At 38.9% G+C, this 24,760-nt stretch overlaps 3 protein-coding genes across 5 annotated transcripts in view; 1 reads left to right on the top strand and 2 right to left on the bottom strand.

Annotated features, from left to right (window-relative positions):
* Positions 1-24,760, bottom strand: part of LOC120421843 (LIRP-like) — a 368,041-nt gene that overhangs the window by 121,931 nt on the left and 221,350 nt on the right. The gene's annotated exons all lie outside the window — the stretch shown is intronic.
* Positions 1-24,760, bottom strand: part of LOC120421835 (protein O-mannosyl-transferase Tmtc3-like) — a 469,119-nt gene that overhangs the window by 79,431 nt on the left and 364,928 nt on the right. For both annotated transcript variants that reach the window (XM_052708777.1, XM_052708776.1), the window contains 2 exons: positions 21,309-21,490; positions 389-644 (listed from right to left, as the gene is read on the bottom strand). In XM_052708777.1, coding sequence (XP_052564737.1) covers positions 389-644; positions 21,309-21,490 — 438 coding nt within the window. The remainder of the gene's footprint in view (positions 1-388; positions 645-21,308; positions 21,491-24,760) is intronic.
* LOC120421833 (uncharacterized) lies at positions 15,856-20,333 on the top strand. Of its 2 annotated transcripts, XM_052708778.1 has the most exons (4): positions 15,856-16,332; positions 16,393-17,196; positions 19,133-19,355; positions 19,407-20,333. In XM_052708778.1, the coding sequence occupies exons 1-4, from the start codon at positions 16,251-16,253 to the stop codon at positions 19,861-19,863; spliced, it is 1,566 nt and encodes a 521-aa protein (XP_052564738.1). In that variant the 5' UTR covers positions 15,856-16,250; the 3' UTR covers positions 19,864-20,333. The 2 variants fall into 2 exon arrangements, with proteins under 2 accessions (XP_052564738.1, XP_039441048.2); XM_039585114.2 differs by having other exon boundaries at positions 15,857-17,196.

Here is a 24,760-nt window from a genome sequence, read left to right on the forward strand (position 1 = left end):
TGTATATTTTGTTATTTTAACAACTAATCCGATCATCCCAATAACAGTTCGAGGTATTCTTCCTATCAACCAATATCAGACCAATAACAAATTTTGTTATGATAACAAAAACTGTTATAAAACTCTTATGCAAAAATGGATTTTTTAAGAAAATTCCATAACACTTTTTGTTATTTTAACAATATTTGTTATTAAAATGGCATGAAGTTTGTTATTACCGTCTGCCCGGGATTACAGAAGTCTAACGATGGAGTTAATGTTTGATTTTAGTGTGTGTGTGTATTAAAAGAAAGTGTCTTGTGCTCAAAAATGTGTTGAGTGTACAGCAGTTCTTACAAATTTTAAAATTGATTTTTCAATAAAAACAAACATAGCCAAATCAACTCACCATCACAATAACGGCCGCCTTCTGCCGATCGACCTGCACGAACGCCATCCACACGAGCACCCCGAGCAGACTGTACGCGGCCAGCGTCGTCAGGTTGCGCACGTCCCCAAAGCTCTCCACCAGCGGGACGGTGCCCATGGTCCAGTCGCAGCACAGGTCACATGGGAACAGCAGCAGCCACAGGTTCACCGAGGCCAGGTAGTTGTACGAGAGTTGGCGCGTGGGCGTCGGCGACACCGAGGCCGGATTGTCGAACCTGAGGGGGGAAAAAGAACAGGAAAATCGTAAAAATTGGCTCGTAAAAACTGCTGGGTGGACTTGATTGACTGTAGTGAAAGGTTGCGGGGGGAAACTATACTTTTCATGGAGGTTCAAATTTAGTTCCAATTTGGGAACGAACAGGATCGTAAAACCCAAAGGAGGAAATGTCCCTCTTGGTGGCACAGTTGGAAAATTGTTTTCAAATATTTCCTCAATTTTTAGAAAGACAGTAATGTGTTGAGAATAGAAACATAATTTGAAAAAGAACACAGCTTGTTATTAAACCAAAATCTTGCAGTTTGAAGTTAATAAAAATAAGTTTTGTTGGGTATTAACAAATTGTGTTATTATCAAAACAACCAATCTGTGTTGGTTTTGAAGTAAACGATTTGTGTTATAACAAACTGTGTTTTTAAATTGAACAATCGGTGTTACTTATGAACAACAAACATTCCCACTGTCCGATTCCGCACAGATTGACCCAACAATTGGTTCCGATAACCTTCACTAAAACTTCCCCGGGTCATATTATCGATGGTAAAATTATTCCTGCCCGAGGAAATGAAATTAGATATTTTATTGCAATACGATAACTTTGGACGTAGTTGGAGTTGGACGGAGGAAAGCTGTTGCTATTTCCAAGAGGAGGTTTAGTACACTTTGGGGTTGGTTCAAAAGTGGGGGGGAATATGGAATAAGTTGTCGTCTTGCACTCAACGTGACAAAACGCGACATGTGGGTGACGTTTTATGGCTCCGATGGTGGTGGCTTGATGGTGCCCGAACATTTTATGATCTCTGTGTTGTGAGCTAAAATTTGTAAGTAAAATTGAGTGCAGGTCAAAAGTCAAAGAATTGTGGTATGAATTTTTGGATTCACAGAGTACTCAAAACCAATTTTAATTTGAAAAGAGATTCCAATCATTTCAATCAAATTTAAATACAAAACAAAAAAATGTGCAGCCTTTCAAAACACTTTATAATAAACACATTTCCAATTTTGAAATTTCAGCTTTTTTAAACAAAGTTGTTTTTGAGAAGAGAATCAATAGATGTTTGGCAATTACAATTCTATTCAATTTTCAACTCGTTTGAATTTTAATCCATCATCGACAAGTCTACAGCTAAAAATGATTAAATGTTATGCTCCCAGAATTGCAGACCCGTGCCAAATTTGTTTGATCTACGAACTGTTCAAATTGCACGAAAATAAAATTTCGAACCGTGATTAAAACCCGCCTCATAACATATTTTCACTTTGAAGCTCGCTCCCGCCAAACCCGCCAATCAAAACATATTGATTTCTACGCCAACAAAAATATTAATCCTGAGTGAATAGAGCGCCCCACCCCACAGAAGGCGCACCATTTCCAATTACGGTGTCATTTTCAGCGCAAGCAAGTCCCACCATATACAAACATATTAAACTACAGACGACCTCGCCCGCCGCCGCCCTCAGACACGTGTGCCATAATACGAAATTGATTGGAAATATCGTTTTATTGGCGGCAACATTATGCTCTCCGCGCGCCAGCAGCACCAGTTAAGTAAAGTAACATATTTTTCGCCGATTTTCCGAGCGTCCCTTTTCTGGTGGGATGTTTTTTATAAATACCGATTAGTATCTTTTTTGAAAAAGAACAGAATTTGTTAAAAGTAAATTTTGTTAAATTTTAGATTTGGTGTTCTCAGTTAAAAGAAATCTGGAGAGAATTTCGCTTTAAAACAAACAAAATTTGTTATCATCAACAAATTATGTTTTTTTTAGTTCAACAGATTAACAAATTGTGTTTTAAAAGTGTCGGATGTTTCCATTCGGGTATCATTGTGGTGGCAAAATTTAATGTACGTTCGGATTCTCATAATGTATCGACAACTCAGACAAATGCTTCAGTTTGTGTGCGTCGAGACACTTGAGTAATAGTTATTACTTCTTCTCGATTCCATCCCATGTTGAGACAGCGAATTTCATCTCACTTTAAAGCAGAGGCAGGAGTATTTGACTGTGACATCGTTACAACTTTGAATCAGATTCACACTGCAACCCACAATTCTTTAAAAAATACACAAAAAAATTGTTTGTGCGCAGTTTTAACAGTCAAATTAACAAGCTATGTTCTGTTTAAGAATTTAAGCGCTTCTCAGCGAAACAAAGTCCCATCTGTTGATGGCTCTTTTCCCAATACCCATATAGAACATGGTTTTCCTCGTTTGCAATACCAAGAAAAGGATAAAGTTGGCGTAAGGAAGGAGTCAACCCCCCCGTTGGGGTTGTGGGGACCAAGAAAATTATGAACCTTTATGGTAGTTTTATGACGTGAGCTGCGTCGAGGTCGTCACAGAGTTGACTTTTGCGTTCTCTGCTACTTCCAGAAAGTGCACAAAAGCCATAAAATAGCACAACCGATGGCAGATCGGGCGTCATGTTGGCACAAAGTTGATGACTTTGTTCACCCCATCCTCTGCAGTTTTAGGGGGAAGCTGGAGTGGGGGTAGTGTATGTGGGTCCTACTTGAATAGTTGAGGGATGGGGGTGCATTTCTGTAAGGATTGATTGAACCAATTTCGTAGAAATTATGTTGAATGAGAGAAATATTAATAAACTTTCCAAAAAGTAATAGCTATAAAATTTCTTTAAAATTTCATTCGAATTCCAACCAAATCACTTCAAGTGTAAATCCAACTCACCCACTAATGATGTCAAAATTTTTGCCTCATCATCATCAATTCCGGCAGCTCAAATCGACCGTTCGAAACTTCACCACCACAGCAAATTAACCCCACCGATTTCGGTGACACCCCAAACATTCATCAACCATTCATTAGGCCAAATAGTTGCCAGTTTAAGCGTTGTTTACCCTTCACACAACGCAACTTCGAACGGAATGTAAACTGTGACCAGCTCGATTCTGTCCCACCGATTTTCCCTCCCCGTGAAACAAACAACACCCCCCTGGCGTCAGACCCTCGGGGGAGAAGCAACAAATGGTGGTTCAGAAACGAGTTTCATGCCAAATAAAAATTCCATCAAACTTTTGCCGGGGTGGCGGAGGCGGCGACAAAAATTCGGCAGCAAGCCTTTTTTTTGCCTTCACTAAATCGATTACTTGTTTTTGGCTGGCGTCGGCAAAAGCTCCAACATTCTTGCGATGAATTCCGCACTGACTTGTGGTTTTTATTTGGGTTGGAAAAAAGCTTTAAAGTGGCAAAATTTGTCTTTGAATATTCCTTAACAAGTTGCATCAGCGACGCATAAACTAAATTTCAAGAAGTGCACGTTGCCTACCCAAAGGCGCATTCCTACTTCGCCACAAGCTCCCTTCTAGGTGACTCAATCTGCCCGGGGTAGACTTTCAAGAACAACAATTGGCCAACCCAAAGGAGGACAGTTTTTTGTTGGAAATTCCACCATCTGACCCAGAGACACCCGACGGAACGATGAAGGATACACGATGACGAACCCACGCTGGGTGGGTTTCGAACGAACGACGATGTCAGCAGCCGACAACAAGTAGTATTTTTGACGAGATTTCATTACCAGAGTTTGAGTTGAAGTTGGTGAGGGGGCGTCTTAGGATTGTTGATTGACTCAAATTGGACCATCGAAGAGGTTATTTGGAAGGGATTTTTAGAGGCAGAGACAAGTAAGAATAACAGGGAGAGTATACAATTTCAATAACAAATCAGCAATTATCCCAAATCCTTTTATTGAATTTTACTTATGGAATCGATCCATGAATAATAGTTTGATAATAAGTTATGTTAGCATAACAAAGTTTGTTATTAAATGTTCTTGTCCCGTAGATTAAGTATAACATATTGTGTTATCATAACAATGTTTGTTATTGATTGAAATTTATGAATGAAATCTAATATCACTTAACGTTATTTCGATCATGTTTTGTTATCCGTTTGTTTTGATTTTGATGTTATTGGTTTGTTATTACAAGAAAAAATAATAACAATATCAGTTATTTGTAGTACGATTCCCTGTTATAATCGGAGTTATTACCCGAGCAGACGGAAATAACTTGAGAATATTTTTTTTTTACATTTGAAAATACTAGTCCAATAACATTTTATGTTATTTAGATTTTTATTCGTCGTTATGAATTTTTTAGTTATTGAATTTTTTAGTTATTCTTCGAATAAATCTTTGTGATTATTTTTTGTTGAAGGTATTCTTCCATAACAAAAAATGTTATTCCAAAGTTTTTTGGCTTTCAACCATTATTAGAATAATAATAAATTTTGTTATGATAACATAAACTGTTATTAAACCATTATGCAAAATTTGATTTTTTCAGGAGGATTCCATAACATTTTTTGTTACCGTCTGCCCGGGTAAAACTGCTAATCTGGGTATTTCAATAACATGTCAAAACCTTGGTTTAACAGGTTTTGATCTTCTCGTACTATTATGAGTTATGAAATCGTATCAAAAATTGATATTCTTGAGTTATTTCCACCTGATCGGGTTGGAACAATTTAAAAAAGGAGCAGGTGGTTATGTTACACATAACCAATATGACAAAGAACTTTGTAAGAAGCTTTCGAGTTCGTGGCGCTGTCGAAATGACATTTTTAGCATGTCCACTATCAAAAACACTTTGAGACAGCATTTGACTGCTTATTCTAGTCGTATTAGATGGGACTCCAAATTGGTCCTCGGACAATGGCTTTTAAACAGGTGTTTACAGAATAAACTACTGTTGAGCTTATCTCAAGTTCCTCAGTTCAGTTTTTTTCCTTGCCTCAAGAAGAGCAACAAGGCCATTTTCTCTGATTATTAATACCTAATTGTTTTGCGATATTTGTTGACAGATAACCTCGACTTCCGGGGTCTACGACAAGAGGGCCGGCTGGCAGCAGCGGCAACCCTAATGGACATTTAAAGCAATTAAATTCTGCTCCATTCGAAGCGGCTGTCAAACCCACATTCCTTGGCGCACTCCGACGACCTAGGAAGGAATCCATCGGTTATCAGAGAAGGGAAACTCCCTTCGAGTTACCCATCGAGACCGAAAAATAACCCTTCTTTATTAGCAAAAGTCAGCAAGTCACGGCCCGTGAATAACTTTGGGCGAACCTTTTCTGAAAGAAAATGGTCGAACATTGTTCTGGGACACTTTGAGATGAAGGATTAGTTGGATGAACTATTCCAAAACTTTAAACAGAACTGGGAGATCCTTTCTCAGTGTGAATCTCTTTAAAATCGTTAGGTTTTTCCATAACTAAGTGTTCAATGGATTCAATAAGCGAAATACGACGAAGGTTCTCCGAAGGACCCATGTCAAAAATATCCCCGGAATGTATAATTTATGCTGTAACGAACACGCTTTGGCCGATCCCGTGCAACAGCAGCTGAAGGAGATAGATGACTGCTGTTGCTGTCGGGGTGGAATTTTCTACTCCAAGGTAGAATTTGGTTATTGGATCCGCTCGAACCATCGCAAGAGTCTTCGCTGAAAACAGTAAACCACTTTCCGAATACTCGGTTCAGTTGATTAGAGTAAACCACTTTAACTCGCTTCGCGGAGTGCTGAAACAAATCGCCTTTTCGAAATCAACGAGAAGGTTACGTACGGAGCTGTCAGAAGCACGCACACGGTGCAGGGTCATGGACCTTCCTTATGCTTCTTGGATCAAGTTGGCCTCGCGTTACTGGCACGGATCCATCACCGTAACCAATACGGATCTCCCCCCTCCCCCCAGGGAGGTAGTCACTACTGCAAATCACAAATTCATCCACCTTTGCGCGTCTCCCGTTTCGACAGGTTCGGTAAATGGATTTGGATTTGGGTTTTTGCTCAAGCCCGTAAAATCTACATTCGTACAGCCCCGTTGCAACAACCCCATAATCCCTGCATTGCGTCTGTTCCGAGGGTGCGTTCCACCAACAGCAACCGACTACCATGTCCGTAACTGGTCCGAACAAGCGTTGCCCGAAAGCACATTGTCCTGGGCTTGTCGTGTCCTGGCCTACGAGAGTACGACTAGAGAGTTAGTTGTTGCCTGTCTGGCGTGTGCATAAATCGAAGTCCAGAGGCAACCCAAAGAGTTGTAGGTTTGGGAACGTCCTCCACACACACATATATCTCGGACCTGTTCTCTCTCTCTAGTGGGTATGTGTTGTAGTCCATAAACAACTTCAGCTGTGATACCCGCTGGGAGTGACTACACCACCCACGGTACACAAATTCACGGGAGCCACAATGGCTGGAAGAAGTATGCTCCAGCTTTGAGCTGCTTCTGGGGTCTACTGGTTCTGTTTGGATTGTACGCGATGGAGATGAAAACATTTTAAGGTGAAAATCGTTGATAGTAGTTTTAACAGAGAAATAAACAAATGAGATCCGCAGAGCGACGAATCAACAACAACTTAACAACTCAACAACTCAACAACTCAACAACTCAACAACTCAACAACTCAACAACTCAACAATTCAACAACTCAACAACTCAACAACTCAACAACTCAACTACTCAACAACTCAACAACTCAACAACTCAACAACTCAACAACTCAACAACTCAACAACTCAACAACTCAACAACTCAACAACTCAACAACTCAACAACTCAACAACTCAACAACTCAACAACTCAACAACTCAACAACTCAACAACTCAACAACTCAACAACTCAACAACTCAACAACTCAACAACTCAACAACTCAACAACTCAACAACTCAACAACTCAACAACTCAACAACTCAACAACTCAACAACTCAACAACTCAACAACTCAACAACTCAACAACTCAACAACTCAACAACTCAACAACTCAACAACTCAACAACTCAACAACTCAACAACTCAACAACTCAACAACTCAACAACTCAACAACTCAACAACTCAACAACTCAACAACTCAACAACTCAACAACTCAACAACTCAACAACTCAACAACTCAACAACTCAACAACTCAACAACTCAACAACTCAACAACTCAACAACTCAACAACTCAACAACTCAACAACTCAACAACTCAACAACTCAACAACTCAACAACTCAACAACTCAACAACTCAACAACTCAACAACTCAACAACTCAACAACTCAACAACTTCAAAATCAACAAAATCAACAAAATCAATACAGTGGTGGATCAACAAAATCAACAGAATCAATAAAATCAACAAAATCAACAAAATCAACAAAATCAACAAAATCAACAAAATCAACAAAATCAACAAAATCAACAAAATCAACAAAATCAACAAAATCAAAAAAATCAACAAAATCAACAAAATCAACAAAATCAACAAAATCAACAAAATCAACAAAATTAACAAAATCAACAAAATCAACAAAATCAACAAAATCAACAAAATCAACAAAATCAACAAAATCAACAAAATCAACAAAATCAACAAAATCAACAAAATCAACAAAATCAACAAAATCAACAAAATCAACAAAATCAACAAAATCAACAAAATCAACAAAATCAACAAAATCAACAAAATCAACAAAATCAACAAAATCAACAAAATCAACAAAATCAACAAAATCAACAAAATCAACAAAATCAACAAAATCAACAAAATCAACAAAATCAACAAAATCAACAAAATCAACAAAATCAACAAAATCAACAAAATCAACAAAATCAACAAAATCAACAAAATCAACAAAATCAACAAAATCAACAAAATCAACAAAATCAGCCAAATTGCCAAAATTGACAAAATTGCCAAAATTGGCAAAATTGACAAAATCAGCCAAATTGACAAGATTGACAAAATTGACAACATTGTCAAATCAAGCCCATTCCCGCAGGGTGCACCCACCCAGGTCAAAGTTAATCCTGGCTCCACCGGCCACTCTTGGGCGTGTCTGTTTCTGACAACCGGGCAGGCAGCAGAATTTAATTAGGATTATGGTCAATGGTCGAGCAACTAACTCCGTTTTGGCCACCCTTCCCAAAGGCAGTTTGAAGAGCAAGAGCATCATGCACATCTGCAACTACAGCTCCCCGATCCCTGCAGAGGACGCCCCACGTGTGCGGCACCCGCCGGGGTGGTCTGGTGTATTGTTTTTGTTGTTGAACAGGAACCCACTATCGAACGACGACGACCTGGTGTTCGTATGTAAACTGTCTGCTGATATCCGGAAGGGGCTACAGACGCAACGTAACGGACAACCTTCTCTCGAGTTGTCTGCCGTTCCGGAGGATGGACCCGAGGTGAAATGGACACGGATTGTTCCGGCCGTCACTCCGGGAGGATGCGATGTGTGCGTGAGAAATGAAGTGCTTCTCCTACAGGGAGGTGAGTGTTTTGTTCTACACCGAAACGGTGGCCGTCCGGCTGGACTGAGTGGGGTTTGGAGGGAGATAATTAATCAGTGCTTGGAGGTTCATCTGGGAAATTGACCTCTGAAGAGAGTGAAGATTTTGGAATTCGCCGCGCCTCGTGGCGCGGTGGTTAGCGGCTTCGGCTGCCGATCCCTAGGTTGCTATGGGGCGCAGGTTCGATTCCCGCCTCATCCTCCTAGCCTTCTATCGGATGGGGAAGTAAAACGTCGGTCCATTTGCGTAAAAGAGGTTTTGGGTGACACCCACACATAACCTTCGGACGCGTAGAAATGGGCAGAAACTTGCAACAGAGACCACAAAAGACCCGGAATTCGTTAAAGTGGATTGCTTTTTTTTACCCAAATAGAAAACAACTTGTTTTTTTTTTGTATAATGAAAGTTTATTGGATTCCTCAATATGTAGTCGCTTGTGTGCTGTCTTGTGGCACGTCCTATCTTTTTACAGCAGATGTGGCACAAGACAGCAAACAAGTGACGATATGTATAATTATTTAAAATGCGTTTTCACTGATCCACTCCAAAAAAGCAGATATTCTCGTGAAAATTGAAAATTTCCATTCTACAAGCTCACATGAATTTGTGGACAGCCCAACCAAGTATGAAACTCCTTCATATTTTTCATTTCCTATGTACCTATGTGTTTTAGTCCAAATTAGTTGATCTCCGGGAGCTACGCAAAATGCAGGTTCATAGGGACTATTTGTGCATAACTGAGATTTTTGAATCAAATAAGGGTAAGTCCGTTGACAGTCCGAGCTGTACCTAGGATGGGTAGTTTTAGGACCGTTTAGGACCGGCACTGAACAAAATAAAATCGTATTTAAAATCAACCAAATAAAAAGTATAATTTCTAAAACATTACCAGCAAATTGATTTACGCCCAGTATGATCGGCGTGTGAGTCATGTTAGTCCAGAGACAAATCGGTGTTATGTTATGATCTCTTCTCAAGGGATTCTTCAGTTTGATCAGAGCAATGTCGTTGGTACGATCTGTCATGTTAAATTCGGGATGTTTCAAAACCGAGTCCACTTCAAACTGAAATCCAGAAATTAAATGCTCTACAATGTAAAGTTCATTGTCTCGAAGACAGCTTGCTGTTGTGACGATAGATGATTGACTTATAATTGATCCTTTGCATTGCAACTCTGGTACATGATTTGATTTGACACTGATGTTTACCTGTAATTAGGAAAATATTTGGCAAGCTAACAGCATTGTAAAAAGATGACTGAACAATAGGGTGACAATAGAGCAATTCTCCACTAAATCGGTCTTTTTTTTAATTTTATTTTTTGTATTTTTTAATCCAGCTTAAACTTTTATGGTGCTTTCGGTATGCCCAAAGAAGCCATTGTGCATCATTAGTTTGTCCATATAATTTTCCATACAAATTTGGCAGCTGTCCATACAAAAATGATGTATGAAAATTTAAAAATCTGTATCTTTTGAAGGAATTTTTTGATCACCAAATTGATCGTTGGTAAAGTATTTTTTTAAGGTAGTGTACATTTTTGCCCACATTTGAAATTTTTTTTTTGAAAGTTAGAGAAAATTTTCTATTTTTCGCTTTTTTAAACTTCGTAGATACGGCCTTTAGCTGCTGAAATATTGCCATGCAAAGTTTTAAAAACAGGAAAATTGATGTTTTCTAATTCTCACTCAAACAATCCACAATTTGCTAACGTCGATATTTCAGCAAATAATGTTAAAATATGAAACATCCGTGAAATTTTGTTCACTTGTCAGAAACATACCGTTTGTCAGAAACATACCGTTCCATACATTTTTTAGCCACAAAACACCAATGTATTTTTAAAAGTCATTTTTGAAGGCCAGCGCCCCGCTCTCTCGAAAAACTGACAAATCCATTCGAAAGCTGTGACGATTTTACATAAAGCACCAATACATCTGAGGTGTATGTTCCTCCTATCTTTTTTAGTCTAATTTTGACTCCACGAGCGCAGCGCCCGTTCGCATTTCGGGCGCCCAAAATTTTGCAAGCAATGCCCTATTCTACACCCAAAACTGGGCAGCAACGTTCGAGAGAACAATAGCCTCGAGTCGAGAGAATAGTGGTTCCATTCACGAACGCAGAGAACACAGCTTGAGATGGGCGAAAGAATTATTCTCTCGAGGTTCATTTGCGAAAAAGTTCATCCGGCGAACAAAAAACCAAAAGTGTCGACTACGGGAATCGAACCAGAGACCTTTGACAGACTAACCCAACGACTTAACTGCCTCGGCCACCACAGCTTGGTGACTAGGGAGTGGTCAGATGTCGATGTATGACACTTGTTGGAGATTTATTGTTTCAATTAACGAATGAACACATTTGTTATGATGGTGTGAGTTGGTAGCATTATTCTTTCAATGTTGGCACCAGGGTTGCCACAATTACAGATTTATCTGTATTTTACAGATTTTTGAGGTGATTAGGTCATACAGAATCTGTATATACAGAAATACAGATTTTAAGGAAAACATACAGATATACAGATTTTACAAATGTTTAATTAAAATTAAATAATTTTCCATTTTGTTTAAATTGCTGAATGAGCCCAAACATTAAATGTTTGATTGTATGGCATTTTTACGCATTAAAAAACGATAAGGAATGTTTATTTTTCAAAAAATTGTTTGAAAATGTCAATACAGATTCCAAATACAGATTTTCGTCCCCCTTATACAGATATACAGATTGTTGACCCTCAAAAATACAGAATTAAATGTGGCAACCCTGGTTGGCACTGAGCCCTCAATAAATTTTGAGGGAACGATTCTCATGACTCTGAATTTTGGGTGTATGCAGCGCCGTACCTAGGGGTTGGCGCAGTTGGCGACCGCCAAGGGCGCCAGCCCTTGGGGGGCGCCGAAAACGAGGATTGTACAAATTTGTCATGTTTTTATAAAATCCTAGAAAGGTATTCAGAACAAAAGGGGCGCCAAATTTTAAAGTAGGACTACAAAATAACTCGATAATCTTGGTCGGAATATTACAAATATTACTTATAACACTTGGGGCGCCAAAATCAACTATTTCAATAATTGTACCAGAATTAAATTTAAAATTAAATTCTCTCAATTCATTTATCAAAGGGGGCGCTCAAGTGGCAAAAATGTCAGGGTTTTATAACAATTCTTTGAAATAGCTAGAGATTTTATATTTCAACTACAGTATATAAAATTCAATTTAAATTTCACCATTTTTTCCAGCATCAGGAACCATCAAGCTTTTTTATGTTTTGAAGTATTTTTTTTATATAATCAGCTATTTAATTGAAATTTACACATTTCTATTGAAAATCTGAAATAAAAAGAATAAGACATTTCAAGTTAAAAGAAAATGGCATTTGAGATATTTTTATCGTTTTAAATGCAAACTTGTGCGTTGAGATTGGCCTACGTTTTCGAAATACTGAAGTGTTTAAATTGAATATTTCGAACACAAAAAATGCTTTGACTTTTGTTAAATTTCTAGCAAAATTTTTTTTTTCAACATAAAAATGTTGGTTTTTTAATAGCATAAATTGCTCTAAATATATTATATTCTGCTGCTTGTATTCAATTGCTTGTAGCAGGAGTGAAAAAGTAAAATTTGGGTGTCTTCGACAAAGTTGCATAGATTGGCATGCCCACCAACTTTTTAGTCGTAAAAGTAAAATATTATACAATTTCTTGTATAATTTTGATTTGCAGAAACACCATTATCGCGGACCCATTAAAATTTAAACCAAAGCAAAATTCTAACTCCAAAACAGCAATTTTTTTGGGAAAACACAAAGTTCCACTTAATTTTGCTTCTAGGGTCAATAATTTGAAGAATGTTAGTAACCTTTTCCTTGAAATTTTTTGTTTTGTTATGTTTTAATGGAATGGATAAAGTTGCTTATCTTTCACATACATTTTTTTTTATTTCATGGATTCCATGTGTTGGGCTATCCAGTGAAATTTCGCCTCAATTTTCACATTTACACAAACGGTTCTAAAAGCTTTGTGTGGGTGACTATTCTCGAGATTTTCAATTTCCCGGGAATCGAGAGTTGAATTAAGAAATTTCCCGGGAATTCCCGGGACCTGGTAGTGTTTATAACTATGCCAATAGTGCCAGTAATGTATAAAGAAAAGTTATAAATGTGTTTCTTTTCAATGAATTCAGTTACGATTTATTCATGCTTATTTAATGAAACGTTAATTAGTAGCCTCATTATTTTTGGGAACTATGATCTACTTCTTGATTTTTTTCTGAATCTGCAATACAACTTGTTGTATGAACTTGTTATTAGATTTTTGTGAAATAACAAAATAGCTAATATATAATTTCCCAGTATCGGGATTTTTACAATTTAATAAATAGCGACTCAAAACAAAAATTTTATTTTTTTTCTTTTTTAAAACTGTAAATATGCATTGAAGAAATAGTGATCCGGAAAACCCGAATGTTCACATTTGGCGGACTTTACAAAGATTTCCAGAGTTTTTTTTTTCTAAGATATAATTTAATATTGAGGTTTAAGCGAAACACAAAATTACTCCATGACATCAAAAAAGAAAATTACCTTGATACAGCGAAATTAAAATAATAAGAATAAAAAAAATGGATTATAAGAATTGCTATGCTTGAAAGAAGATATGAAAATTATACTCTTATATAAAAAAATTAGACTTTCTTCTTGTGGCTAACTGCTAAGTATACTTTAAGGTTAATTTTGGGGTCCACATTATTTTAAGTTTTCCCAATTATAGTTATTGGAATTTTTAATAAGTTAAAATTTACACTTTCTGAATTAGAAGATAAGAGAAGCATTGGTTCATTCGAACTTGAACATCTTACATTGAACACTCAATGTTCTGAACAATTTCGAATTTTTCAATTTTTTTTTATTTGTTCATATAATTTTGCTTCTACCAAATTTCCCGGGAATCGAGAGGTCCAAAAATGGTCGATTTCCCGGGAATTCCCGCTCGTCACCCTCTATTTGAGTGTAATGGTTTTTATACAAAATTTTAAGAAGCTTTAGATGTCGAAAAATAAACACAAAAAATTTCAATGTGTTAAAAAGGTAAAAACTAATTGCCTTTGTTTGAAGCTATGAATTAAAAAAAAAACAAATTTTAGGAATTTTATATCAACCAAAAAACACAGTCACAGAGAAGAGAAATATTGTTTTCAAAAATAAATTGAAAAATAGTAGTTTATGCAACAAGTTGCAAAAAGAGGATTTTTTCAGCACGAGTCGTACATTTATCCAACGAGGTTCACCGAGTTGGATAAATACGAAGAGTGCTGAAAAAAATCAAGTTTTGCAACGAGTTCCATACAACATTTTTTGCAATTGCAAAAAAACACACACAGAGTGAAATTTTATGTAAAATTTTCTTGTATTTTGTCGATAAATCGTTTAAATCAAAAAAAATGTTGAAAAGTGTTACTTTTCGAAACAAGAGCTGAAAAGTTCAACTTTTCAGCACCCATTTGAGTGCTGAAAAGTAGAACTTTTCAGCATTTATTTTGAAAAGTGTTGCTATTCGATTCTGTTATTTTTGGTACAGAAAAGTAGGCTATTTCGTCGTTCAAGAATGACAGGAAAAGTAAGTAGTTTCAAGACGGAATTGCAAAAAAATAGTTTCAAAAGGAATCCATCCAAAAACAAGTTTGAAAAGGAGTCCATTTTCTAGTCAGTTAAAATATTTTTTTCAGGAATGCAGGAAAATGTTCAAATTTTGTTTAAAACGATAAAACAACACTCTGCTATTTTCAGTCAACATTAATCCTAAAGCACCTTTTCGTTACAACCTATCTGCATTGGAAAGATATAAATCGATTGAAATGGTTTAAAAATAATAAAACATTAATTTGAATATTCTTCAAAGAATTAAATTGTGGTTGGATTTTTTAGCTGTTATATTTATTCAATCAATTACCATTATATTATTAAAACTCTTTGAAGTAATCGCTGAAAATTTAAGTAAACATATCAAAATGATGAAAAATTTGGAGGGGCGCCAAATTGATGCTTCGCCAAGGGCGCCGTGGACCCTAGGTACGGCTCTGGGTGTATGATTTTTTGAGATGAATAATCATCGTGTTGGCTCACTTGGCAACCTACACAGAAAAAAAAATCATGGTAATACAGTCGACTCTCTGGTTGTCAATATCCAAGGGACCGTCGAGGAAGAGAATCATCAGTTTACAGAATGGTGCAAAATGAAGACTCGATTGAAAATTTTTATTTCTTGATACTCAGCTATGGGAGATAATCATGGCAACGTCCATCAAACAAAAACAAACTAATGTCAAACACCTTTCAAAGCTTCGTTTCGCCAAGAAAAATGTATATGCAAGCCTTGAGAAAGTGAAATTATTGACAACCGGAAGAGATTTTTAAAGCAAACAGAATCCAAGGGACCGTCGAGGAAGAGATCCTTCAAGCAAGGGAAAATATCGAGGAATGAAGATAATTGAAGTATGCAGATTGAAGGGACTGAAGAATTCATCGATAGATGGAGAATTATTGATATCGAGAAGATCGACAGCCAGAGAGTCGACTGTATTACATCTGGGAAGGGGTACATCTTTTATGTCAGAAAAAAGGTGTAATTTTACCTCTGGAAATGTGTAATTTTACCACTTTTCTGGTGTAATGTCACTTTTTCAGTCTAAATTGAGGTAAAATTACATCATAAAAGAGGTAATATTCAACCTCCCAAAATTACAGCTTCCAAATTTACATTATTTTTTTCTGTGTAACATTTCAAATTCAAACCGGTTCTATCGTGTGAATATCATGTTTAAAAAGACTAGCGTCATGATTTGAAATCCGGAAACTTAGTACGCCCAATATTTTATTTTCAGGTGGCTTTAAAAACTTGAAATGATTTGCAAAAGAACGTCGTAGAAATTAGAGGTTTGAGCAAATCGAGTTCTACAAAATTCTAGGCTTGTTTGTTTTATCTTGCTACGCACGGGTACAGGTTTCATATTGGAAGTACGCTCAAATACTTTTTCAATTTATTTTTTCTTGTTTTTTACCAAAACAAGAAGTGAAATAAGCTGTCCGGATTTGGAAGCGTCCGGGAATTCGAATCATGACGTTATTTCTTTGGGGATTCACACGAAACCCTGTTTCTGTGGATTAAAAATGACTATCTGCAAAGTTGTTCTCGAAGCGATTTCATTTTTTTCCAGTTCAGTCACCATATAGTTTGCGGAAAGAGAAGTTCGTTTAATAATTAGGATTTCTTAAAAATCACGTTTAAAATTGATGAACGATGATTTGGATTTTTCTTTTTACTATGTGCGGGGTGCAAATTCAATGTTTATTTTTACCCGACGAACGTAGCAGTTTGGATGGTAAGACAAAACTAGTTCAATTGAAATATCGCTGTAACACGGTAGTGTTTTCTATTTCAGATTGTAAAAAGCGGTTCTTTGATAACACTGACAGTTGGTTTGGCACAACGGCAGTTGGTGGGGTTCCAGCAAAGCATAAGGAATTTACTCACATGGCAGCAATTGGATGGACGCAACCGAATGGGAGCATTCGATGGGAGTGTGGAGGCTCACTTGTGTGGTATGATTTTGTCCTCACTGCTGCACACTGTGTGCTGGTTCCAAATAGTAAACCTCCAGATGTGGTTCGTTTGGGAGATATTGATATTACAAGTTCAGATGACGACGCGTGTGCACAGCAATTTCGGATTATTGAGATATTTCGGCATCCTGCGTACAGAGCTACATCAAATTATCACGATATCGCCCTTCTGAAATTAGACCAGAATGTAGAAGTGAATTCTCATGTAATTCCGGCTTGCTTATGGACTGCTGAAGAGCTGAAATTTGAAAAACTTGTGTCTCTAGGATGGGGACGGACTGGTTATGGAAAAAAGTTTTCACTAAACTTGCTGAAAGTGTCGTTAAAACCAATTTCAACTGAAGAATGTAAAAAATATTACCCAGCCGACCGAAAACTTCAAAAGGGTCTGATGGACCACCAACTTTGTGCGGTTGATAAAGAAATGGACACCTGTGATGGTGATTCCGGCGGTCCCTTACTAATAAAATTGATGCACAATCATCGTTTGACTCCTTTCATCGTTGGAATAACTTCCTTTGGATCACCTTGTGGTCTTTCCATTCCCGGAGTTTATACGAGAGTATCTACGTATTTCAAATGGATAATCGAAACCATGCGACAAAATGGAGCTGAACTTGAAGGTAGGTTAGGATCCACAACGACCGCCAGTGTCCTTTTTTTTTAATGGTAAACAGAATACCTTTAATCATGATGATAAAAATATTTTAAATATCGCAAAGTTTTTTAAAAATCAACTGTTCCGAACGGCAAGACAAAGTAGAATTCATTGTTAACTCCTTTTTTTACCTCCTAGCTAAATGGTGTCTTGAGAAAAGTTGTTGTTGATATGGGCTATTTTTTAAAGTTAAGGTGACGATCTTCCAGGGTGTCAACCAAAATCTAACTTCGTTGGATGACGTTTAGGGCTTTGGTGTCCCGCCAAAGTAGAAGAAGAGAAAATGTTATGAAAATTTGTCGAATTCGTCAAATTTCTAGCTCTTGATCTACACGATATATAAGGGAGAGTGGCGAAACTTGATCCTTTTCATTATATCCATGGGGTAGGACACAGAGTAACTGAGTGTCTCAATTTTACAAAATTACTCAATGTGGCTCAAAGCTACTCAATTTGCCTCATGATTTTTTTTTTCACCGGGGTGCGGAATTTGTGAATAAACATTGACAGAAGAGCCTGTTACGGATGTACCGGTGAATTCGAGACTGGTATTATCTAAAAAAAAATCTCAAAAAACGGACAGATCCGAGAGAATGCCCTGCTCGCCTTTACGCTCGGTGTCAAACAGTTGATCGTCGATGTCAACAAGATGGACTCGACCGAGCCCCCGTACAACGAGGCCCGTTTCGGGGAATCAAGAAGGAAGTCTCGTCCTACATCAAGAAGATCAGATACAACCCGGCCGCCGTCGCTATTTTGCCCATCTCCGGATGGCACGGAGATAACATGCCGGAACCGTCCACCAAGAAGTACTTGTTTCAAGCATGGGCCATCAAGCGCAAGAGGGCTAGGCTGACGGTAAGTGCCCCACGGACCCCACCGACAAGCCCCTGCATCTGCTCCCGGGAACGAAAACCGGTGTGAACAAGCCCGGTATCGCCATCGTCTTCGGCCCGGTCAACCTGACCGCTGAAGTCAAGTCCGTCGAAATGCACGAAGAAGCCCTGCTGGAGGCCGTGCCCAGAGACAACGCCAAGAACGTGTCCGCCAAGGAACTGCGTCGTGGATACGTCGCCGATGACCCAAAGAACTCACCGCCCAGGTCATCGTGCTGAACCACCCATATTCTATTATAAAAGGCTGCTGTGTCTCCGAAGAAGCAGACCGCGGCCAAAAAGCCCAAGACCCCGAAGCTGAAGAAGGCCGCGTCGGCCGAGAAGAAGTAAACGAGTTCAAGCGTTGCTAGGCAGCATCATCCAAACACAACAACAACAGTTCTGTCAAGGTGAATCGATAGAGCGTCGAAAATTGATGCAGTGTGATTTTTTTACGATTTTTCCGATTAAAATTCGTGCTGAATTGTAATATTTACGAAGATGAAAATGATGTCCAGCCATCAAGTAAAACCTATACCATTCTTTAGTAGGAAAGTCAAAACATGTATTATTGTTATTTTTCACAAAACTCGAAGTGCAGAAACGTAGCTGTCCTCCCAAGCTACCTCTTAACACTTCAGGATTTGTTTGGGACCATCCATAAACCACGTGGACACTTTGGGGGGGGGGGGGGTATGACGATTGTCCATGCTCCATACAAAAAAGATTTTTTTTGTATGAACCATTGTCCACGAAGGGGGGGGGGGGGGTTCGAGATTACCAAAAAAGTGTCCACGTGGTTTATGAATGGTCCCGTTTAATAGTTACACTCAAACAGTTTTCTTCCTGGTTCCCGGTGGCATGAACTCTGTTCACGTTAACGCGAACTCATTTTTTTTAGTGTACTTGTTAACTCGGAATTTTCAAAGCAGATTTATATCTTTCCCAAGGGTAAATAACATTTAAAATAACTGTTAGATATTCAAGGGAAAAGCAGTTCATCTCATATTTCAATTTATGTTTTAGAAAACTACAACGAAACATTGTGTGCAGAACGATTTTCATATAACCGTGAGTTCTTCCAGAGAAAGAGTGAAGATAATCTCGAAGGATTTACGATCACACATGATACGTTTCACACGGATACATTAGCCAAGATAAGATGGAACGCGCAGGCTCCTGACTGCTATGGTGTGATTGTTGATGAAGACACAGTTTTGACTGTAGCCGATTGCACAAAGTTTGAAGGGTAAGTTTAGTGATTTCATTTATACTTGTTATCTAAATGTTGGTATTACAGGAAATCACCGAGTTTCATTTCATACCTCGATGATAAAGAAATGCCCATTTCTAAAATCATTGTTCATCCAGAACATATACAAGGTACTGCATACAACAACATTGCCGTCTTAAAGTTGACTAGTCTGCTGGATCTACCATCGATCTATCATCCATCCTGTATATCAGAAGGAATTCACAAAAAAAATTACATCAACGTGTTGGGCAAGTCTCGTCGTATCAGTTATAAATCCAAGTACAATGCATTCGGAGATTCACGTTTAGATCATCAGCCATTTTTCGAACGGTATGAAATTACTGTATTGAATGCAAGCACCTGTATGATTCCAGAGCAGTTTCGTGATCGTTTGACTACTGGTCTAACCAAGGACCATCTTTGTGTTGGCAATGATGTCTTTCAAGTTCCAAAATCATGTGAACACATGAAAGGTAGCCCACTCGGTTATCAAAATGGATGATACACTCTCACTATGGCGTTAGGTTTATTTACTCAAGGCTGCGGCTTTGGTGATCATCTGATTAGTGTCCGTCTAAGCGATCACACAGAGTGGCTGAAATCGGTACTGATACCAAACCATCGAATCACAAGTCATCAATCCACTATGTTGACCCGGATCTTCAGGAAGGTGATGACTGTATGCTGAACAGTAGACTGAAAGGGCGATGCGTTCGCGAAGATTTGTGTATGAATCAGCTGAAGCAACCTATAGGACAGATTCAATTCTGCTCAAATGTTTCTGTCATTTGTTGTTCACCTTTAAACATCAACATCAACCGAATCCATCCGGATATTCTCAACTGTCCATACCACGGTGAACATGAAATATCTGTTGGAGGTTTTCACAAAGCACTGGTAAGAAAAAACCCGATCGCCATTCACACATATATAAAAGTTGACCAACAAAACTATACAGTTTATCAGCAATTCTCTACACCCAAAATTCAGAATCGAGATAATCGTTCTCTCAAAATTTATTGAGGGCTCAGTGCCAAAATCGATAGAATAATGGTACCAACTCACACCATCATAACACATGAGTTCATTCGTTAGATGAATCAATAAATCTCCAACAAGTGTCGTACATCGACTTCTGACTTCTCCATGGTCACCAAGCTGTGGTGGCCGAGGCAGCTATGTCATTGGATTGGTTTGTCAAAGGTCTCTGGTTCGATTCCCGTTGTCGACACTTTTGGTTTTTTGTTTGACGGATGAACTTTTTTTGCAAATGAACCTCGAGAGAATAGTTCTATCGCCCATCTCGAGCTGTGTTCTCTGCGTCCGTGAATGGTACCACTATTCTCTCGACTCGAGACCATCATTCTCTCGGACTAGCGCTGCCATAAAAAACAACAACAACATTAAATTTGACCCAAAAACATAAATATTCGTCAATTTTCGATAGTGTATCTTGATCCTTAGATAATAAACTCTTATTTCAAAATTGAGCACCTTTATTTTTTGACAAAACCCTACACCCAAAATTCCGAGTCGAGAGAATCGTTACCTCAAAATTTATTGAGGGCTCAGAGCCAAAATCGAGAGAATAATTTTATCAACTCACACCACCATAACAAATGAGTTCATTCGTTAATTGATGCAATAAATCTCCAACAAGTGTCATACATCGACATCTGACCACTCCTCAGCCACCAAGCTTTGGTGGCCGAGGCAGTAAAGACCATGGGATAGTATGTCAAAGGTCTACGGTTCGATTCCCGTAGTCGACACTTTTGGTTTTTTGTTTTGACGGATGAACTTTTTTTTGCAAATGAACCTCGAGAGGATAATTCTTTCACCCATCTCGAGCTGTGTTCTCTGTGTCCGTAAATGGTAACACTATTCTTTCGTCTCGATGCCATTATTCTCTCGGACAACCGCTGCCCAGTTTTGGGTGTAGCTTACCTGGTGAAGACCGGCAGCTGCGAGCCCATGATCTGCAGCCGGACGAAGAGCAGCGCCACCGTGGACACGCACAGGACCGCTAACCGGCGGGTCGCCTCGTGGGGCCACCAGCCGCTGGGCAGGGCCAACGATTTCCCGCTCATCACCGACCGGGCCAGGTGGTAAATGTCACTCAGCCGGATCTGTAAAAAACAAAGTTGAGGATGTCTGATTAGATGAAGTTGTTTGAGCCTTTACTGTAAAATTTAAGAAGATGATCGTATCTTTTGGAAGAATAACCATGAACATTTCAATTTGAAACCATTAACTCGAGGATTCCGAAGATCTTATCCCGCCATTTTTAACCCTCGTCCATTTGTGTAATGGCTCAGAAATAAAGAAATAAACGCCACTACGTGTCCTGAATGCTCCCCATCTCCCACCCGTAAGATCCATAACCAGAAAGGACACATTCCTGGGCCATCCTTCGTCACATCACACTCGTAACAGGGGCAAGAGACCTAACCTAACCGGAGATGTGGCCTCCAAGAGGCAAGGTGTAATATCCAGCTGGGCACCACTAATGGCGTACATTACACACACACACGCTGAGACTGACGGGTGGGTATAAAAGTGTAATTTAATACTCCCACTGGTCGTGTTTCACCACCAGCCTCTAAACCCACCCTATCGCTAATGAACACTAAAAAAACATCTCTTGAAAATGGTGTGTTCAAGTGAATCAAGCTGTCGTGATGATTTTTTTCAGTGTGTTCTTTTTTTTTCCGGGGCAGAGATATTACTGACAGGGGCAAATACAAACAAACATACACTCACACACACATGTGTGTATTTGTGTAAGTCACACCCACGTACTCAAAACGAGGATCGTGATAGTCACATCACATGTATCACACAATTCCATTAACGTGGATGAGCCCGGGATACCTTAACGACTAATAAAGTTATTATGAGCATGAGCATGAGCATGAGCATGGTTGACTGCCAATGAGCTGCTACTCCGTTATTGACAGATCAGCTGAAGTTAAACAATGAATCAAAAATGATCAGTGGGAGCCAACCATCCGTTCACTGTTTAACCTCTGAAGATCCCTACTTTATTAGTCAATACCGGCGCCCTCCCAAGAAGCCTGCAGTTCAACGAAAGGGAGGAATGTTAGTCCGATAGTTGAAGTTGCAGACTCATCAAGCACACAGTTTTTCGCTATATACTTGTTGATACCGCTTGAGACCGTTGAATCCACAGCATCTCCTTCAAGCATCACGTGATTATTTTTTTTTTTTGGGTTAGTAGGATAAGGTATTGGCTTTTCGATGCCTCCCGAGCTACGATGCTATGGGGAGGACTTTCATAACAGACCCGTCGGCGAGCCTTCCGAGCAACGATGCTATGGGAAGGTCTTTTTGGTTAACACACAAAGTCACTCACACACAATTATTTCACTCCACTATTAATTAATCCAAAATGTCAGTGCGTCTTTCGATCCTTATATAGAAATGGTTTTTTCGCCATTAAAAATAAAACCTTATTCAAAACATTATACACAATTTACCCGACGCCGTGCCTTCCGATCAACGATGATATAGGAAGGGCTTTGAAAATCACAAAACAATTAATTAAGATCTCAAAAAAAAAAAAATCACAAAAAACACCAATTACTCAACGAAAATTACGCTCAAGACACAAATAATTCAGTAAGTCATGCTATTATTCGATCACCAATATCACTCACCCCTAACGAACAGCGACACAAAAGCACACACAAAAAATAACCTGCATAATCACGACTTCGCGTCCCCACTTCCAGCGCACCAATGATGCTATTATTCGATTACCACAATCACTCATCCGATACGAACAGCGACACAAAAGCACACCAAAAATTAACCTGAATAATCACGATTTCGCGTCCCCACTTCCAGCGCACCAATGATGCTATTATTCGATTAGCACAATCACTCATCCGATACGAACAGCGACACAAAAGCACACCAAAAATTAACCTGAATAATCACGATTTCGCGTCCCCACTTCCAGCGCACCAATGATGCTATTATTCGATTAGCACAATCACTCATCCGATACGAACAGCGACACAAAAGCACACAAAAAAAATAACCTGCATAATCACGACTTCGCGTCCCCACTTCCAGCGCCCCAATGATGCTATTATTCGATTAGCACAATCACTCATCCGATACGAACAGCGACACAAAAGCACACAAAAAAATTAACCTGCATAATCACGATTTCGCGTCCCCACTTCCAGCGCACCAATGATGCTATTATTCGATTAGCACAATCACTCATCCGATACGAACAGCGACACAAAAGCACACCAAAAATTAACCTGAATAATCACGATTTCGCGTCCCCACTTCCAGCGCACCAATGATGCTATTATTCGATTAGCACAATCACTCATCCGATACGAACAGCGACACAAAAGCACACCAAAAATTAACCTGAATAATCACGATTTCGCGTCCCCACTTCCAGCGCACCAATGATGCTATTATTCGATTAGCACAATCACTCATCCGATACGAACAGCGACACAAAAGCACACCAAAAATTAACCTGAATAATCACGATTTCGCGTCCCCACTTCCAGCGCACCAATGATGCTATTATTCGATTAGCACAATCACTCATCCGATACGAACAGCGACACAAAAGCACACAAAAAAAATAACCTGCATAATCACGACTTCGCGTCCCCACTTCCAGCGCACCAATGATGCTATTATTCGATTAGCACAATCACTCATCCGATACGAACAGCGACACAAAAGCACACCAAAAATTAACCTGAATAATCACGATTTCGCGTCCCCACTTCCAGCGCACCAATGATGCTATTATTCGATTAGCACAATCACTCATCCGATACGAACAGCGACACAAAAGCACACCAAAAATTAACCTGAATAATCACGATTTCGCGTCCCCACTTCCAGCGCACCAATGATGCTATTATTCGATTAGCACAATCACTCATCCGATACGAACAGCGACACAAAAGCACACCAAAAATTAACCTGAATAATCACGATTTCGCGTCCCCACTTCCAGCGCACCAATGATGCTATTATTCGATTAGCACAATCACTCATCCGATACGAACAGCGACACAAAAGCACACAAAAAAAATAACCTGCATAATCACGACTTCGCGTCCCCACTTCCAGCGCACCAATGATGCTATTATTCGATTAGCACAATCACTCATCCGATACGAACAGCGACACAAAAGCACACCAAAAATTAACCTGAATAATCACGATTTCGCGTCCCCACTTCCAGCGCACCAATGATGCTATTATTCGATTAGCACAATCACTCATCCGATACGAACAGCGACACAAAAGCACACCAAAAATTAACCTCTTAACGACTAATAAAGTTATTATACGGGCAAAGTAGGCCAGGGTGGCAGTGTTGCCAGTCG

The sequence above is a fragment of the Culex pipiens genome, chromosome 2 (assembly GCF_016801865.2).
Source record: "Culex pipiens pallens isolate TS chromosome 2, TS_CPP_V2, whole genome shotgun sequence".
In the NCBI taxonomy this organism is placed as follows: domain Eukaryota; kingdom Metazoa; phylum Arthropoda; class Insecta; order Diptera; family Culicidae; genus Culex; species Culex pipiens.

Bases quoted from the DNA above. Each gene is read 5' to 3' on its own strand.
- LOC120421833 (XM_039585114.2), top strand. From the start codon at position 16,251: ATGATTTGGATTTTTCTTTTTACTATGTGCGGGGTGCAAATTCAATGT. The intron at 17,197-19,132 runs GTAGGTTAGGAT...TTTATGTTTTAG, and splicing joins AAATGGAGCTGAACTTGAAG to AAAACTACAACGAAACATTG. The intron at 19,356-19,406 runs GTAAGTTTAGTG...TTGGTATTACAG, and splicing joins GATTGCACAAAGTTTGAAGG to GAAATCACCGAGTTTCATTT.